At 38.1% G+C, this 19594-nt stretch overlaps 1 protein-coding gene across 1 annotated transcript in view; it reads left to right on the top strand.

The window, feature by feature from the left end:
* Window positions 1-19594, top strand: part of PREX2 (phosphatidylinositol-3,4,5-trisphosphate dependent Rac exchange factor 2) — a 190491-nt gene that overhangs the window by 140665 nt on the left and 30232 nt on the right. Inside the window, exons 35-37 of the mRNA XM_076329593.1 lie at window positions 1483-1626; window positions 6214-6328; window positions 19420-19486. Of these exons, the coding sequence (XP_076185708.1) occupies window positions 1483-1626; window positions 6214-6328; window positions 19420-19486 (326 nt within the window). The remainder of the gene's footprint in view (window positions 1-1482; window positions 1627-6213; window positions 6329-19419; window positions 19487-19594) is intronic.

Here is a 19594-nt window from a genome sequence, read left to right as displayed (position 1 = left end):
CAGGTAGGAATTAGCCTATATAAGACCATATTTATTTCCATATAATTCAAGGAAGGACCCTGTTCAGAGTGTTCATTTTAAAAAGAAGCCCTGCCCAGCCAGGTAACAACATGGAACCAGAGTTACAGGAGGGCCTTCTGATGGGGAGTTAACCCTATGCCTATGTCATGAACTGTCCGTATTGCTGTATCTTCCAACTGAGGTGTCTGTGCTAAAACAGAGATAAATGGAAAGTCCGTGTGTTCTAGGATTGTAATAGACTCTATATTTCCTTTTGGTTTAAGTGCTGCCACCACAGTCATCCTGACTGTGATTAAAAGCCATGAGAAGTAACAGAAGCTATAAATTACCTATTAATTTACTATGTGAAACGATAACATTCATTCTAATAATCTTGGACTGGTAATAACAGGGAAAGTGCCAATAGAAACAAAGATATTTACACAGTCATCCTGACTGTGGTTACAGAAGACAAGGAACTGGCAAATTTTTTTCCATTTATGGTTCTGCATAATCACTAAAAGAAAAAAAAGTCTTTTTCCTATTACCAAAAAAAGTGAAAAATGTTCCTTTGGAATCTTTTCCATTTAGGTACAAAATAATTTATGCACACAGTGTAAAAACTACATAATAATATTATTAATGCAAATCACTAAATTTTATTGTTATCGCTTTCAACTTGGAGACTTATGTATGGAAACGATACTTAAGCAGGAAATACATACGAAGCTGAAATTGAATTAAACTGACTTCCTCTGAGAGATTTGGCTAAATGGAAAATTTTCGTCAGCTTTTCCTAATGGTCATTACATGTTAATCATCTGGCATAATACACACAACGTATGTTGGGGAATCACTGTAACTGCAAAATGATACTGCTAGTTGCCCTGAACTCTACACCAATTGATGTATTATGACATTTAGCTCGTCAAAGTGTAATGAAATGTGCTCTTACAGTTTTATATATTCTACCGTAATACATTTGTTTTCTCAGTTGAGTCCTGATTTTTAATAATAATTTAATGAATATGCTGGTAGCTACTGTACATATACTTGTGTTCTGTCCCACACAAATCTGAGGAGACTTTATATATCACAGTGACGTTATACATTGTGCACCTGAGGAAGGCATGTGAAATACGGTTAAAGGTATCCTTCCAATGATTTCAAACTATATGCTGTACATAGAAGTTTCTTCAAATTTACAGGGAATACGAGTAGGATGTCTCCAACTACATTGTTTTTGCTGTCATTGACAGGCTGGCAAAGATGACAGTCGCTGCTTTTCTGTTCATCTACTTCCTGATAATGGATAGGCCAAAAGTGACTACAGCAATACCGAGTATAATGTAAAATACTGCATGTATTAGTTTTGTGTCTGCAGTGATTTTTATCTAATGGTGTGAATTTTGGGTGTAATGGTTTCTGGAAAAGGATGTGTCATTGCTTTTAATGAAATAGTAACACTGACTGTATTCTTAGATGTACCAATCACATACCAAGCAGAAGGAAGCCGGCAAACCCTGAAGGTTTACTTCTACCTTGATAGTTACCATTTTGAACAGCTTCCTCAAAGGCTGAAGAATGGAGGGGGATTTAAAATCCACCCAGTACTTTTTTCACAAGGTAACTGGAGTTTTAATTCCACCCCCCCCCACCCCCACCCCCCAATTCTTTCACATAATATTTAACTCTCTTTAAAACCCTACTTACTCACTCTGATTTAAATGCTTTGTAACTATAAGGGCACAATGCTTATATTTAAATGTTGTTTAATGTGGGCATTTACTGAGAACTTTGAATTAAAATGTGAATTTAAGAAATGCTGAGATTTGTGATAAAAAAATAGAGGCACGGGTATACATTTCTAAGTTTATACCTGTTATATAATTCCAACACCGAAGAATGAATCCTCTTTCATCAATATTGTTTTGTTCTTTGTAGACATCAGTGGACAATAGTCAGACCATGAAACTTGCTTTTAAAAGTGTTTTGCATTCCAAATGCTATCGTAATCTTTTCCCGTTACTTCAAATTTAAGGCCTAAATTGTTATCCCCTGAGAATTCTGTCTCTTTAAAATGTTACGAAGACTTAAATAACGTTTCCAGGCTTTTGTAGTTATGACACTGCAAATGTTACCGAAGTGATGAATGGTGGCGCTGATGCTCAGACTGTTCATAAATTGCAGGCAGCCTGCATTAGCTGCAGTGTCATTACAGTCATCAGGAGCATGGAGTTTGACTCACTGAAATGGTGAATGCGAGGTGCTGATTGCCTTGAGCCGCCTTTGATTTCAGAGGGAGCTGAAAGTACTCCATACCTTGTGAAAGGCTTCCAGGGTCTATGTGGAATAGGCAGAAGTCAGGCATACAAATGAAGGTTTCGAGGAGGGTTTGGTCTCTGATAGATAAGGAGGATGTAAAAGGAAATAGCAAACAGTGAAGATACATGAAGAAATAGTCGAGCTTACTGTAAACTTAAAACACACAATTTTTTAAAAATAAGATCCCTGAAGCCTGATTTTTAAACAAACTAATAAAGACAGACTTCAGTGGATTTCTTTTAAACAGATTGATTTCAGTCATAGGGGAAAATGAGAACACTGAGCAGGAGACACATTTCAGTGGAGCAGGCAAAAAGGTACATGAAAGAGAACAGAAAATACCTTCGTTCAGATGAAATCCTGGAAATACTATTTTTTTTTTTAGATTCAGGAGGGGATTCAGTGTGCTACAGACTTTATTTTGCAGGATTTTTTCCCTTTCTGTTTCTAGAAGCCGAAAATATTTGAGTCTCAGGATAAGCATCTTCACAGTCAGCTAAAGGAAAAGGGCAAAGATTCATTCAAATGTTACACCTGCTTAATAATTTTCAGTAATCTAGAAGATTTCTTCTTTCTTTATCATACCAAATTTCTTTAATTTTCAAGGATCCCCCTCCAAAATAGTCTGTTAGATTCCAAGAATAAGAAGTCCTGGATAAGAAGTTAAATCCTAGTGTTTAAATCATTATTTTGGTTTTTTTTCCCTCATTAATGAGTGAATTAGGATTCTATTTTTTACTTCTTTCCTATGAGGTTTGGCTGAGCTGCCATCAAACTAACTCAGTAGATCCCCATCTTTACCTGAAATTTATTAGCGACAAATGTAGAAATCTTCTGTAAGTTCCTCTGTGAAGTGAATTCTTGCTTCCCAAGCTTAACAGAGCTAAGCCATTTCTTGCCTAAAATACAATAGTTTATGATGTTTTCAAATGCAACATTTAGAAAATCATGATTTTGGAATACTTTATCAAAGGCACAAGTCAGTGCACATGAGTTTATTTATCTCTGTGTTGCTCTATTCTGTGTTGCATAGCTCCGTGCCTAAAATTACAAGTCTATATATTTGCAGGATTGCAGGACCGTAGACATTTTTAAAAGTTTTTACATGTTTACCCAGGCTATATTATGTATCCCTCCACTTGTAAAAACAGTTTTGTGCAACCATGTACTTGTTGTATACATTCAAAAGGATCCTGATTTTCAGGATTGGTGTCTGAGAATGTTGAGATATTGCTCTCGGCATTCAGATTTCTCTATTTCCTATGTTAGAATTGAGATCTCAGCAATAACTAAGCTTAATTAAAATGCACTTTATTTAAAATTAAAATTCAATTTATTTAAAATTGCTACTTAGTGTCTTAATTATGTAGGGTTTTTTATCAAGTAGGATCTTGAAAACACCCAAGGACAGAAACTGCACAACCTCTTGGGTAACCTATTCCTCTACTTGACTGCCCTAATGGTGAAAAAGTGTTTTCTTTCTATTGAGTTGAAGCATCTCTTGTTTCAATTTATGTCCATTGCATCTTGTTCTGCCAGCATGCACCATTGTGAAGAGCCTGGTTCTGTCTTCTCGTTGACCTCCTGGTAGCTAGTGGCACCTGGCTAGTAGGTCCCCCCCAAAGTACAGGCTCTCCTCACAGAGTGTGTGCTCCACCCCATGACCATCTTGGTGGCCCTCTACTCAACATTTTCCAGTTGATCAACAACTTTCCTGTACTGTGGGGCCCAAAACTAGACACAGTATTCAAGATGCTATCTAATGACTGTTGAGTAAAGTGAGGACAAGCACTTCTTTCAGTCTACTTGCCATGCTTATCTTAATAGTTTTGGATGCTCTTGGCCTTCTTGGTTGCCAGAGAACACTGGAGGCTCATGTTCAGCTTGCTGTCTAACATGACCCCGAGGTCCTTCTCAGCAGGCTCTACCTTTGCAGGTGCAGGACTTGACATTTGTCGTTGTTCAGTTTCACAAGGTTCCTGCTGGCCCATTCCTCCAGCCTGACTAGGTCCCTGTCCAGGTGGCCCTGCACTTCAGTATATCCACTGCTTCTCCCAATTTGGTGTTAGCTGCAAACTTGACTTACCTCCTCCAGGTCAGTGATAAAGACGTTGAACAACATAGATCCCTGTGGTATTCTGCTTGTAATGGGCTCCTAGGTAGACCATGTCCCATTAGCTACTACCCTTTGAGCCTACCCATCCTTCCAGGTTCTTTTCCCATTCAGTTGTCTATGCATTCAGACCATAATATCCTAACTTGGATTCAAGAATACCATAGAAGACATGTTTGTAAGGAAAGCTTCCTTACAAAAGAGCTTCCTAATATATTAGGTAGAAAAACGTTAAACTCTTCAAAAAGGTGAGAGCCAAAGCACGCACTGTGGGATTCCCTGCCAGCACCCATGAGCGTGGCCCCCGCAGTGCCTGTAGAGGTAGAACTGTGTGCTCAGCCACTCTCGACAGATGACTGAGTTTCCAGGTTGGGTAATCTAGTTGGATAAAACCAACTCTGTTTGCACTAACATGCTATTATAAATGGAGTTCAGTGGATTTTTTTGTGTGGGCTTTCTGGTGTGACTTAGCACCAAGGAAGTTAAGAGCAAGTCTGACTGTTGAAATTTAATATTTTTCTCACAGAAGTAGAATTACAAACTCTGAAAGCACAGAAGGGGAATGTAATTTGCATGTTCTTTCACAATGAATGAATTATTTATTAACTGGTCATATTAAGCAGTACAAGCAGAATTAATATTCTGTGTGCAGCTGAAGCTGTAAGATGGCAGCATGTTTCCATCATGCAGAACTCTGCTTAGTGCTTGCATTTTCTGATAGGGTGATGAATTCTTAGAATCTGTATGGATTATTAAAGTGGCAATATTCCTAATTGTAAAATCTTTAATGCTTCTCCCCAAAAAAACCTGTTTCACCAAGAGCCTGTGTTTTATGTTATAATAAATTTAACCTCTTAATGTGAAGATCTTGATTTTTCCAGTCCAAATTTTCCTGAGAACCTTTCAAACACTTGATTTGACTTGGCTAAAGAAAAGGTTAAACTTCCCTGAGTATCTAAATTAAAGGGGCTGGGGGAATGTTCTTTTTTTTCTTTCTTCTTTTGAAAACTATTGCTAGGAAGAGCATCCCAAAATGGAATGGTAGTGTGTTCATTTTTTTCACCTTTTAATTTCTGTGCGGTGATCGTATGAGAAGGACATACGATCCTTCCTTTAATGGAAGTCTTTGTTTAGTTCCTGAGTTCTTGTAGCAATGTTCATCCTCGCTTTGGTGAAGTGAATACAACAAAGGTGGTCATAGTCAAGTATTTCACTTTAGAAACTCACCTGATCCCTGATAAGGAGCTTATAGGGCATTTTCAGAGATCCAGAGAAGTTTGCTTTATTTGATCCAGAAGAAGGCATTCACATTATCAGTGGGAATAACTAGAGGTTCAAGTGCTCCACATCTCCCAAAATCGGGCTTCGTAAGAAGTTGTTAGGTCCCCCTCTGTGAACGTAGCTGGTACATTAATCCTTTCTTTCCTCTACCCCAGCTCATTCTACTGTTTTCTTCCAGGATATATCAGAACTAAAAACCACATTTACATTCACAGGGCAGGAGTACTATAATTAGAGCAACGGGACTCAAACTAGTGCTCTCCTTTATATTTTCCACAGGACAAGAAATATAATTTTTCTTGTAAATGAAATCTTAAAGAGAGATCTGTATGAATTTTTATGACATACGGAAACAGCTCAGCAATCCACAGTGGGGTCACAGCCTCAAGGTTAAAAAGTGATTCACTAGAGTGTGAACAAAGCTACAAAGGCGGCGAATACTAAATATTTAATGCTGATTTTTCTCTTCTCCATTCTCCTTTCTCTTTTCACAGCATTGGAGAGCATGGAAGGATATTATTACAGAGACAGTGTCTCAGTAGAAGAATTTCAAGCTCAGATTAATGCAGCCTCACTAGAAAAAGTCAAGCAGTATAACCAGAAACTACGGTGGGTAACAAACCAACGTTCCTGAGATTAGTTTACCAAGTTCTGCTTTTCAACTCAGTTTCTATGTCACATCTTTAAACTGAAGTGCTTTGTATGGTCGTTGTTTTTTGGTGCATGATTGAATAAGATCCAAGATTCATGGTTCTGACTTTTTTGACTTCTGCACTGTTAAGTTACTTTTAAAAAAAATTGTTTTCCCATGAAAGCAATAGCTGTAATTGCCTCCAGGTTGTTGTACTAATGCGTATAGAAAAGGAAATGTCTACTTGATCACAAATGGAGTATCGGAATTGCTAAACGTTATGATCTGATTTTGTAGACAATATTTACCAAATTTCTACAGAACAGGACTTAAAAAATAGTGTTGTTTTCCTCAAAGCTGAGCATCTTCCTCCCCACCCCCCACCACACCAATGGGAATATAAAGATATTTGGATACTTGCATCAGCTTCGGGTATGGGTTACGGAGTGCATACTTGCCAGTACGTGTAAAGATTATGCAGCTATGTATTTCAGTAGGTATTTCATTAAGAAGTTGCACATAAAGACAGAATTTCTGGTATACAAAATAATCTATTAGTTATGAAGTAAAATAATGAAGATGTGTACGTAGGCCACTCTTGCATCTCACTGTATCTGTGAAAAAAGCCTGTTTGAGTACACTTATTTGCATGAGTTGAAGAAAAAGAGTGCAAAGAACCGCAGTAAAATCACATCTATTCACTTTTAAAATTCTTGAATCAGATGGAAACACTGTCATATCACTAGAACTGTTAGGCAGCTTTTAAAAGCAGCAGAGAACAGGAGTTAAAAAAAGAGGTTAAGGACAGTGGAGAAGGGGCAAAAGGATAAATGAGGGTCTCTTTTTCCAATTCCTTCACCTGTTGGCCCACTCCTGTCTTTGGAGGGTTTTCTTCATGGATCTTGCAAAAGTATTTCTCTAATGTGTTATCAAAGCAGTGGACTTCCTAGATTCTGTTTTAATCTAAGCAGTACTATAGCAAAAGTGATTTTAAAGCCAGTTGTATTCAGTGAGTACTGTATATTTCAATTTTTTGTGACATCTGTGTCAGTGCACTTCTGTGTTAATAACAAACATAGTATTTATTTAGTCTGTTTTCCACTGTCTTGTATGAGTGCTTCCTATTTGGAAAAAAAGTTCCTCCTGAGTATTTATTTGACAAGGCTTATGTTATAAATCAGTTTTACAGAAAGCTTTCATCATGCCAGTACTTGGCCTAGATGAAGTCAGCTAGTGTTGGAAGGAGATTTCTATCAGTTGGACAAGGCAAGACTTTTTGAGCTGTTTTTTCTATGAATAGGCCCAGTTTAGCCCCCATGAAAATCCTTAAAAGAAATTCTTCCTGACTTTATGCTCTAGTGTTCCCTGACCTTGCTTACCTCGTGTGTTAGGGCTTCCATTCACGCTGTGGCTCTAATGAGGTACATTCCTCTTCTGGTGTTGTGACTCACAGCTCTGATCAGTTGCTAACCTCCAAGGCCTAGTTTTGCAAGAAGTTACTATGAAAAAGTTAGGATTCAACAAAAATTACTATGGGTAGCTCTGTCCAGTCACACGAATTGGAAAATTTTGGATTTTTTTCCAGCCATCTAATGTCTGATGAAAACATTCAGTAATTGGGGTTTTTTTTGTTTGCTTTCTGCTGGACTCAACCCATTTCTTAAATGAGGCACTAACAGCTTTAGGAATTCACTGACCTAACGTGAAGAGGAAAACCAGAAAAGCAGATGCTTCATTCTTGTTCTGCCATTTGCTAGCCTGTGTAGGTGTTTGGCCAGGAGAATCTAATAAAGTAACTACAGCAGCAAAAGATATTAACATTTGGATAATTGCTCTAAAGAAGAACAGAAAAGTGAAATTGAATATTCCCTGGAAACATACTCAAGTGCAATAATACTATCTTAAACTTTTCACGTGGAAGAAATCCTCTGTGCAGAATCACCTAATCAGTAATAAAATAAGTCATTCAAGACGCAATCCATAAACCATTCTTTCTCCATAGAAAAGGAATGCATTGCTTGCTTGTGAAATGACTATCATAATCTCTTCATCGCTACAGCAGCAGAAAGCAAATGGGAGCAACAGCAAAGGAAAAACTAGTGGGAGAAGAGGATGGGGACTAGTCAGAATGAAACCACTGGTTGGCAGTGACACTGCAGCCGAGCTGTCCGTTGATGAGAACTCTTGATACAAGTGCAGCTTCTCTTATTCCTGACGTGTTTAGATAATAATGCTCTAATAATGTGAAACAGATGAGACCACTTTGTTGTGTATGGTCCCACTTACAAACAGAGATGTTGGCCTAACTTGGGGTGTACCTAAGCCGGACAGTAAAATTAAAAATGAGTAGTAACTTTGCTCAGCTACCTCTTAAGTTCTTGTGGTGAAGTCTTGTTAAAGTTTGAGTACGTAGAACACTTTTGAGGAATGTGGTGTCTTTTGGGTGACAAATCTGATACGATGTGTGCCTTAAAAGAATTCATTTACAAATTATTTGAATGAATCAAAAGATATATTAGTAAATTTTTAGTGGATTTCAGGAAGGATAACCTTTATCCATCATATAAAGTCAAGAAGCTGAACCCTTGCTTTTATTGCAAAATTAATTCATAACTATGGAACTGTGACCAGCTTTTCCACAGTATCAGGAGTGATACAATAAATCCAGGTGCAAAATTGTCCTTCTTGACACTGATTTGAGCATCATAAGAGCTTCTGTCTTCCATGGTTCTTGCTTTGGGGCTTTTGCAAATATTACCTCAACTATGAAATAGTAATGATAAGATTATCATTTTTATGAGAATGCATGAAAGACGGTTGAAAATCAGTTTTAGAATTTCATGCTTATGTGGAATGGAGGGAATGTCCCTCTATCTTCTGTAATAGACTTAACCCTAGCTATTTGAATCTAATTAATAATATAAGGGAACTTTTATTCTAAGGCCAGCTAAAGTTGAGTTTTTCTACAATTCCTGAGGCAACATCCCTTACCCCAGCAATACGTAGGAAGTCCTTTATCGGAATAAAGATGTTATTTTTTTTTAAAAAACAACCAATACCTCATTTAGGAAATTTCTGAAACTGCTGGGAAATCTTCAGCATCTGGCCCACAATTATTCTTAATTGTGCTGGATTTCTTTTTCACAGTCAGCCAGTTTGCACTTATCTTTATAGTTCACCAATTCTGTTTCTCTGACACTGATAAAGAAAAGAAAGTTATGCTCAAATTCTGTTTGCAAGTTGAGCTGGTGCTAGTAGTTACCAGCAATGTAAATTTAACCTCATCAAATTGTTTGCTAATGAGAAACATGCAGTACAACCAAGTGAAAGTAATTAGGTCAGCAGAGATTTTAAAGATCTTTGTTACTATGTGTTTGATAGCTCAGCAGTTGTCTTCTAATTTAGAAGAAGACCAGAAAGAACCTGTGTATCTGACCTGTACAGAAGCTGATGTTAAGTGAACCCATTCTGTATTCTTCTGCCTCCTCCCACTTTTCCCCATCTTCCTCCTTTGGTACTTCTTGCCATTCGAATAGGCTTTTTCCATCCCGAACCAGTCCTTTTGCTTTTACAGATACCAAGGACTGTTTTGCTTCAACAGTGCAGGGCACAATGGTGTTTGTATCCATAACTACTACAAATGCTGATAGGAATAATGAAAACTCACAAATGCACTATATTTACTTGGACTGGTTGGTTTAAGTATTCTCTTGCAAATCTTGAGTCATGTAATTGTAAAAGCATGAGGGTAAACTTTAATTGTAATTTTTGAAGCATTACTGCTTTAAGAATTATTTGGTTAAAATACATTCTGTCCTTTGAATATGATTTTCCTATTTGGTAAAGGTCTCTTTCCTGCAGAGTGAGATTCAGCATGGTAGTTATTATTACTTATGTTGCATAGAAATAAATCTTACAGTCATTACTGCGACCAAAAGATTGGTTGCAATGCAGACCTGATAGAAGCTAGGACAGACCCTGGCAGACAGGTTAGCTGAATGGCCATAACTCAGCCAATCCTTGGACTGAATAGTGACTTTAAGATAAAACATTTAGCTGGATATGAGAACAGTTTTTTATCCTCAGAGAAATCAGATTTTGGATTAGCTTCCTGCAAGAAGGAAGCCATTTTTTAAAATGGACCTTGATGAGTGTAGGAATGACAACTTCTGTAATGTTTGTCCAAGTTGTCAGAGGTTTGGACTTGATGTCCCAGGATGGGACTTTCAGTCTATAGTAGTAAGGAAGCTTGCTCTTCCAGTCTTCCTTTCTCTGTATTTGAAATTTTATCCGATTAGTCTTTTTTTTTGTCTGTGAATTCTCTTTCTGGGAAAAAATTGAGTCCCTCCTATGACCTTCTATTAAAATGCAGTTTTCTACAGGTGCTCCTGGTTAGCGTCTTAATCAGAGAAATCCAGGCACATCTGCTCTTTAAGAGTTTTTTCCTGGACGTGTCTGTGCGCACAAGGGATGCGTCTCAAAGGCAGAGAGGATGTTCAGGGCACAGGCCATTCAGTGGGGTGCAGGGCTGTGGCTGTACCAAGTATGCTTCCAGCTTCTGGGTCTCTGCAGTATGCTTCGCTGCACATTGTTGACTGCAAGAGCAAACTATGGTAGAATATAGGTGCCTAAAACTGCACATCAGTATACCTGTTTGGATTCCAGAACTGTCTGTGCAGATAATTTTTAGCTGATGAGAAATTAGTGAAATCACTGGCTTTTAGATTCATAAGCATTTTTAATGCCTCTTCAGCACCAATGCTTGCATTTAGATATCTAAACACCTTTAAAATTTGGTTCCCGATGTTATGGTGGCTTGGATTGGAATATTAAGAGGGAAATAAGTAAAATAATAGATGAAGGTGAGGTTAGGAGAGCTCTACTTTCCCATAACTTTTCTTTTATCCCCAGCATGGCACTTTCTTGTGACACCCCTGACTATATGATGACCCAGTTTTTCACTCCAAAGATAGGATCACGCTGTGGGAAAGACAGCTGAGGATTGCTATCCATCCCTGCCACTGGTGTGGGTGCTAATTACCACTGTGTAGTGATTAACTTGCCTGTGCATCAATAGACAAAGAAGGTCTGGAAAAAATGTTCCTTCCTGCCTGCCTACCATTCTGTGTGATTTGGAACTATTCTTTGAAGTCAGCTGTGTCCAGGGTTATTGGCAGCTACTTTTGTAGCCTGTTGTACAGCTGTAATAGAAGAAAAATTAAAGGGAAAAGGCCATTTTTTGTGTTTTTTTCCCGTGTTGCTGCTTTCTTGGATATCGTTTTAGGAGGTAAATGCAAGTCTGTTATGCTAAGGAAGCAATTATAATCAGTGAATCTAATGACAAATGATTTAGCTAACTACCCTCATTACATTGAACATCTGATTACGCTGAATGTAATATTTGTCATTTTAAAGTGTTTCATTTACAATGTAACTTCAAACAGTTTCTCTGTCTGAAGCCTCCTGTATTCATTTTATGGCATAAGTAGCCCTCCACAGAATGATGGCAAATTTAATTTAATTCTTTATTCAGGGATGTTATAATCCATGAGGTTTTCATGTTGTTGGGTTTTCTTGTTTCTTTTAATTTTTAAAAAGACAAGAAAAGGAAACTATTTCTGCCCCTAGAATTTATGCAAGCATGGAACAAAATCTGTCTGAGGAATATAACATCTTTTTTTATTTATACACGCACGTATACGCGCACAGCAGCCTCTCAAGCTGCAGGCTTCTTGGCAGGCTGATGTTTTCTGTATCCTGTATAATTTAGTCAAGGCAGAAAATAGATGTGATGGCACTCATGGCTTCAGGCTGAACTACAATTCTCTAATAGTTGCTTTGGTATAAATGAGATACAATGATATAAAAGACATATCCACTTAGAGATAGTTAATTACTATGAAAGAAAGAGCTTGTCTGTCTCTAGAACAAACTGATGGGTCCTCAAGACAATACCTGTGTTATCAGATCATATAGCAATTCCTGTAATAAATGCATTAAATTCCACCTTAAAACTGGCAGATTCCTTCCCCCACTGTTTCCAGTGGAAAGCTTTTCCAAACCAAATTGCTCACGTGGTTAAGAAGCTTATGCTGTTTGTTCTTGTGCCGCTGTTGTCCTGTGGCTTTAGTCTTCCTCTCCTTTCCCTCATGTCTGTCCACTTCAGTGAGTGACATGTTAATGAGCAACATTAATAGTTTTTGTCATTGCCATCAGTTTCAGAAAAGAGTAACCTGAGGAGAGTTACAGGTTTCAGAGAGTGATTCTGTGAAAATATTTTCTTTTCGGTGCAGTGGGATATTTATAAAGCAGGTGAAAAACTGTTTTCCTATTTTCAGTGCTAGGTATTTGATACATTGCTTTGTGTTTAAAAAAGCAACAGTAAAACTGGACTGCAATGCTACATACACAAATATATCATGTAGTTTATATGACTATAAAAATTGGAAGTCTAATGCCTCTTAAATTTTTAAGATGTGGTTCCAAATGAACTAGATACTTGTGGCTGAACTCTCTCTCTAAATGCAAAGTCTTTATGAAGGAGAGACTGAAAATTAAGCATTCACTGTGAAGGACATAACAAGGAAATAATAGCTAAATTTGCCTCCTGATGAACTTAATGAGAAGCATTTTAGGTAGAACAGAAATTAAGATTCATTGCATCTAAGTGAAGCAAGACCAGAGAAAGAATAGAGAGATCCTGGACAAAGTAAATTAAATTTGTCTAGCTGGTCTAAATTATATTGCCAGCTGGCTTGAATTTAGCTTTGTTTTTTTTTTCTCTTCCAGTGCTATGCTCTTTCTGTGAGTGTAAATTCATTGTTTCTTTAGAGTTTTGACAAAGTATGATCAGTATTTATTATAGGTAGTGTTCTGAAATTGAAAATTATGTGTCTTGATAGATTATATATACTGAGTCTTTGCTCACTGAGGTGGGCATCTGGTTCATTCTGCTTTCTTTATCCTCTGCAAATGCAGAGAACATGTATCCGCAGTGATCAGAGGTGGAGCATTTTCTTTCACTCCTGGTCACTGATAGGAATCCAGCCCAAGCCTGCAGCTTGTACAGCTCGTAGCTGTAGTAGAAACCCTGACCACCCAATGACTATTTGGCATGTTGTCTTTTTTAACAGTGTATTCCATGTCTGGAATATCAGGAGCCAAAAAGGAGACATCTACTGTCTGAAAGGCAAATGTGGAAGCAATTCGTTAGTACTAATGGGTTCAGTGTGGATTTGGCTGTTTGGATAATGATGGGAGAAGCAGGAAGGCAGCTGTAACTGGTCTGTGGCCCCAGAACTTCCCTTTCGCATCACAAATGGGATAGTTTCAAGTGATCTTGGAAGTAGGTAGAGATGCTGGAGACTAGATTCCTGGAAAAATAGGGGTTAAAATGTAGCATGTGAAAAGTGGGCAGTGTTACATAGAGCAGATGGTATTTTTTTCCATTTTTTGTCACCCATGACTTTCTGTCTTCACATTTCTTTGCTCACATTTCTGTGACCCCCTGCTTGTGTGTTTATAAAGGTTTGAGAGTAGGGCTGTGACGTGCCTGCTGGGATAGTAGGGCTATTCCTTTGCAAGCGTCCTCCTCAGTTTGCACCTCAGATACTTGTACTCATCCTAACACCGATTTCTCAACATGCCCTCTTCACAGACTGGAGAGAGTTTAAATTGGTGGGAGACCAGTAGTTTAGCCAGGTGCTGCAGGCTTGCGAGAAAATGAGGAGCGCTATGAAGACTCATCCCCTCTGTTTAAGAGTCCTGTTTCTTAGGAATTCAGTTTTCCAGGGTTGAAAGTCTGTGTCCCAGCTATGCTCCCAGTCTACTCCACTAAAGCAGACAGTTGCCAAGAAAGCCCTTAAGTTTCATTTCTTGAAATTTTCTTAACACCTCTCCCCACTTGTAGGTATTTCTGTGCATAACTAAATCTAATTATTCTCCTCATTTTCTTGCTTGTCTCACCTTACAGTCACATCCTCCTCCCCATAGACTGCACTGTTTCCCACAGTTTTGTTTGCTTACGCTTACAGTAGTGAGTGAGAAAAGCTGGTTTGCCACTTTGTGCCCGGTGTAAGCCAGGAATCACAGAATCATAGAATGATTTAGGTTGGAAAAGACCCTTAAGATCATCAAGTCCAACCGTTAACCTGACACTGCCAAGTCCACCACTAAACCATGCCCCTAAGCACCATGTCTACACGTCTTTTAAATACCTCCAGGGATGGGGACTCAACCACTTCCCTGGGCAGCCTGTCCCAATATTTAACCACTCTTTCAGTAAAGAAATTTTTCCTAATATCCAATCTAAACCTCCCCTGGTGCAACTTGAGGCCATTTCCTCTCGTCCTATCGCTTGTTACTTGGGAGAAGAGACCGACACCCACCTCGCTACAACCTCCTTTCAGGGAGTTGTAGAGAGCGATGAGGTCTCCCCTCAGCCTCCTTTTCTCCAGGCTAAACAACCCCAGTTCCCTCAGCTGCTCCTCACAGGACTTGTGCTCTAGACCCTTCACCAGCCTCGTTGCCCTTCTCTGGACACGCTCCAGCACCTCAATGTCCTTCTTGTAGTGAGGGGCCCCAAACTGAACACAGTATTTGAGGTGCGGCCTCACCAGTGCTGAGTACAAAGGAAGGTCTTACTGAGTTGCTTACACATGAAATATGAATTACCTATGGTAAGTTCAGAGCCACATGGTGTTAAAATTTTCTGTTCTGCACTTCAGTTTGCACAATAGTTGTGAAAGGTCAGAATATTACTATGTATGCTCTTGGAGAATTTAAAATCGTGATACTGTCATGAAGGTTTTCTCGTTATAATTAAACCTTTCTCTAACTACTAATGACACTGTACATAGGATTGTATCACTGACAGAGATGTTAGGACACTTCATTTAAAATCACTGGGTCTTAGTATGGGCTGAGAGTGTAGTTATACTTGGTAATTTATCATTTATTGAGACTTACCATTTAGTGGAAAGAACATGTAAAACACTTAGTTTTGTTTGCTGTGACAGCAAATAGTTTTCTGCAATGGATACTTCGTACTACAGAAACAACTGAATTTATATCTGTATTATATATAGATATAAAAATGTATTTCCAAATGTGTGTGTATACATATATATAATATGTGCTATAGACATGCTCACCTATATAGTAAACAACCAGATGGCAGAACACAGAATTGTTATTAAAGAAATACAAAAGCACTTGTGCATTTATATGAAAATACACAGCGATATTATTTACCTATGTCATAAATACATGCTTTGTAGTTTGAGCTGAAGAAAAGAATTAGGGACACTAATTCTAGCACTTCCTGACTCGGCACCTCTGTACTGATGCATCCTTTGCCATGTTGTGGACCATGCTTATCTACATGATCTTGAATATCTTGTGACCAAGGGATTGAAAATCAAGTAGAATTAAAATATATTTCCATCCTTCCGTTGAAGACAGTATGAATTTATTTATATGTATGCCACAGTGATGAAGAAAATGTAAAAGACTAAATTCTCCTCTGCTATAACATCAAAGCAAAACCTTTCTAGAGCAGAACCCCCAATTTGCCTTTATTTAATGCCATAACCCAATTACCTGCCCTCCCCCCTCTCCCCCACTCCAATCACTTCTGCACTATCCTTGTATTTCAAAGAAAAGATGATCAACATCTAGGATAACCCTATGGGCTTCCTGGAACAACAAACTGAGAGTGAGACCAGAAACTTGGCTTTGCTTGAATTATTTGCGTGTACAAAGTTACTCAGGAATGCATATCTCTACATGTTTGGAGCCTCCTTAGGGTTCAATTTTCAATATTTCAAATTTTCAGGATTTTACATTTCCAGGTCAATTTTGGAGGGTACCCTGTAAAATGCTTCACTAAGAAAACATCAGTACTTCTGCATCTCCTTTGTACTCAAGTTCTGGGAAAACATCTTGGGAAAGCATTCATCTTGTGATAGATTTTTCTTTTTGAACCCTAAGATGTTTGTTACCTCATTCCAGTGTAAGTTTTCCCTGAGATGCTTGTCCCATTTTTTGACATTGTTACATAGGGGATATCTTGCAGAAGTGGAACACAGCAATAATCCCCTGTAGTTTTAATGCCTATTGGATTGTCTACCTTTTTTTAAAGAACGGCTTTTCTGCTGCAGCTTACAGAAGTTGTAAGGCTTTTGGAAGCAAAACCAGCATCACATTTGCAGACAAAGAACTATGATTTCATTCTTGTTCATTTCAAATGGATTAGAAAATATTGTCCAAATTGGGAACCATGCCAAGATTGCCATTAACTTTTCCCATAAAATATGATTAAGGACCTTAACAAGCATTTAGTAATTAAGTGAAGTGCTTTGGAAATTTATGTGCTGTCCACAGTTTGTCATGTTCTGTAAAATACTGAAGACCGTTTTTATGAAAAGCAATAAAAATAAAGCACTTGAGAAACATCTGGGAGTGTTATCAGATTGGGGGGGGGGGAATAGTTTCATTTGTAACAGGATATTTTTATATTTAAAATTAATGTTGTGTATAGTTGATTTTTGTTTGTTCTTTAGGTTAATGAATAATTGACTGAATTAATGGAGTAATTCCTATAATTGTATATCCCATTCTAGTGTCCATGTTGCCTCATTTTGTACCCTGAGTTGATTATTTTCCATGTACTCCATTAATGTGTGTACTGTTCTATATTTAGTTTCTGGTTTCATTTAATGCAGCTGAATTTGCTGGAATAACAGTCCAAAGAGAATGGGAGTGCTGAACAGACTCTGAATGAAGCAGATTTTCCTGTGGCATGGCAGGAAAAAACAGTATAGGCTTTCAGTCCGATAATATTCAGTGGATGGCAGGGTGATGCTTTGTTTTTTAGCTTTGCTAACAAAGAAATGGTTGGTCTGTTGCTGCTGAGATAGCTTTTATGTGCTGTGGCCGCTCAAAGTGATTTATGAGTAATTTTCTCTGCAAAACTTTTCCTTCCAACGGTCTCCAGCTTCCTTTGACACAGAGTACATTCTGGATCGTGCAACAGGCTTAATGGAATAACAGAACTAGATTAGCTTTGCTGTGCTTTCTGAGGGGATTAATTCAAATCTTAAATTTGGGAGAAGATGCTTTTCAAAACTGTAAAGCTGTGGGAAGCAAAATCTACTAGAATTAAAGGTGCCTAGATTTTTTTTATCAGCTCAGTTATTCCAGATTATTGAAGAATAAAGGGCTATTCAAATCTGCAGTCTGCACCCCTGCCTTGCAAGCATGTAACTATGTGAATAACTTCACTCATGGATAACACCATAAAAAGCAGGGAGGGGGATTTTTGTTCATGTATGTTATATGAATCAACGTTCTCATGACTGGAGGATTCAGGTGGTCCTGTCATTTGAGAGTTGGGATGCAAGGTTGCATTCTTTTCAGTGTTTATTTTCATATTTTATTGCAATTGAAATTTGGTTACCACACGCCATAATTCCATCCTGAGTCATGGCTCAGCTGTGACCTTTAGTCAGGTCTGCTCCTTGTGCACAGGCATTGGAGCTGGATCGTAGTGATACCTTGAGGTTTCCACTGGAGAATCTGGTTTTGTCCTATACGTTCCATAGTTCAGTGGCGTTTTTTTTGCTTTGTTTTATTTTAACCTTGGCCAGAATTGCTGCAGTGGTAGCTGTTGCCTGGTTCTCACTGGATGCCTCATCCAGCCAGGGAAGCCTACTAGGTGTTTCTATTTCCAGCTGCCCCAGCAGGTTTTAGGAGCTTTTCAACCAGCAGAATGAGTTTTGTGATCATAGAATCACAGGATGGTTTGGGTTGGAAGGGACCTTTAAAGATCGTCTAATCCAACCCCCCTGCCATGGGCAGGGACAATGTTTTTTTTCCTTAAGCGATGCTGCAGAGGCAGCGAAACTGTGATCTTATCACAGATATATGCAAGATATTTCCCCTGCCTATGAGTTGTTTAATGGTAGCTCATCTGTGGTGAGCAATTAATTCGCTTATAAGGTAGAAAGAAAAAAAAAAAAACCAACTCCTCCAGGGTTCCTGAGTTGAAGGAAACAGGAGAAGAGCTCCGTGCTTCCCGTGTGCTCTTTGCTAAAGCTCTTCCTTTCTGGTGTTGAGTAAGAGAAGTTTTCCTGTTTTAGGAGAGGAGGATAGCATGGAAGTCCTCTGTACAAATATCAGCCTCCTTTGTGCCAGACAGGAATTAGCAAACCTTTATCTTTTAAAACAGTGCATGTTGCTTTTGTCTATTTTATGTAAACTTTTTATGGTACCATTCATTGATAAGTGAAAGGTTATAGAAGGAACTGGGAGAATGAGGGTTGACAAGCTTTAGTACACAAGAGAGAAACCTGATACAGTAAGTATGCTTTCTCTATCACATTTGTGTTCTGCAGGTAAATGACAGTTTTCTTCGGCTTCTCCTTTCATGCACTAATTCATTTTCAAAGAAGTGTGCAGAAATTGTAAAGAAAGGCAGTTTGTTTTTATTTACACATGCATGCATGACAGCACACATTGCAAACGTCATTTTCCTTGTATGATGTATATTTGCCCCTTGTTTTTTCCTTTTTTGTTTCTTTTTATATTGTGAGCTTGTGTATGTTTTCCTCTCTCAGTACTGTGTTTCATGTTTGGGATTCTGTTCTGATGTTATTGCAGTTATATACAGCTAATATAAAAAAAGCTTGTAGCGCATGAGGCTCAGGCACTGTTTACATGCCAAGTTTCCCAAAGTCACTATTAAAATCTAGCCAGTTGCCACAAACCTTTGGTGAAAATAATTTTCAGATCCAGTTTTTCTACTACCTCGAGATTAAAATTTTGCACTGTGTTTTCATAGGGCAGAGGGACAGTTTGTCTCCAGAACAAGAAAAACGTTCCTTATTACTTTAAAAGAAAGAGTGTTAGTGCCTATTTACCCATGCATTATTCCTTCATCCTCTCTTATGATGAAATTAAAAACCAAAAAATTCCAACCTTAGGACGGTGTCTAATAGTCACCTACATACATTTTTTTCAGAAGTTTAAACAATTAACAGGTTTTGCCTTACTCTTTTTGTTTTCTCAGGGCATTCTACCTGGACAAGTCGAACTTGCCTCCAAATTCAACATCTAAAGCGGCTTATATAGATAAGGTAAATAAAAATGCTAAGTGCCTAATTAAACTTTGCATGTTACACACTGTTATTGTAATTCTTTTCTGAGGCTTTATTAATTCCATCAAAAAATGGAATCATTTAAAG

This window comes from Aptenodytes patagonicus, chromosome 2 (genome assembly GCF_965638725.1).
Source record: "Aptenodytes patagonicus chromosome 2, bAptPat1.pri.cur, whole genome shotgun sequence".
NCBI classification, from domain to species: domain Eukaryota; kingdom Metazoa; phylum Chordata; class Aves; order Sphenisciformes; family Spheniscidae; genus Aptenodytes; species Aptenodytes patagonicus.
This window is presented reverse-complemented; position numbering and strand designations above follow the sequence as displayed.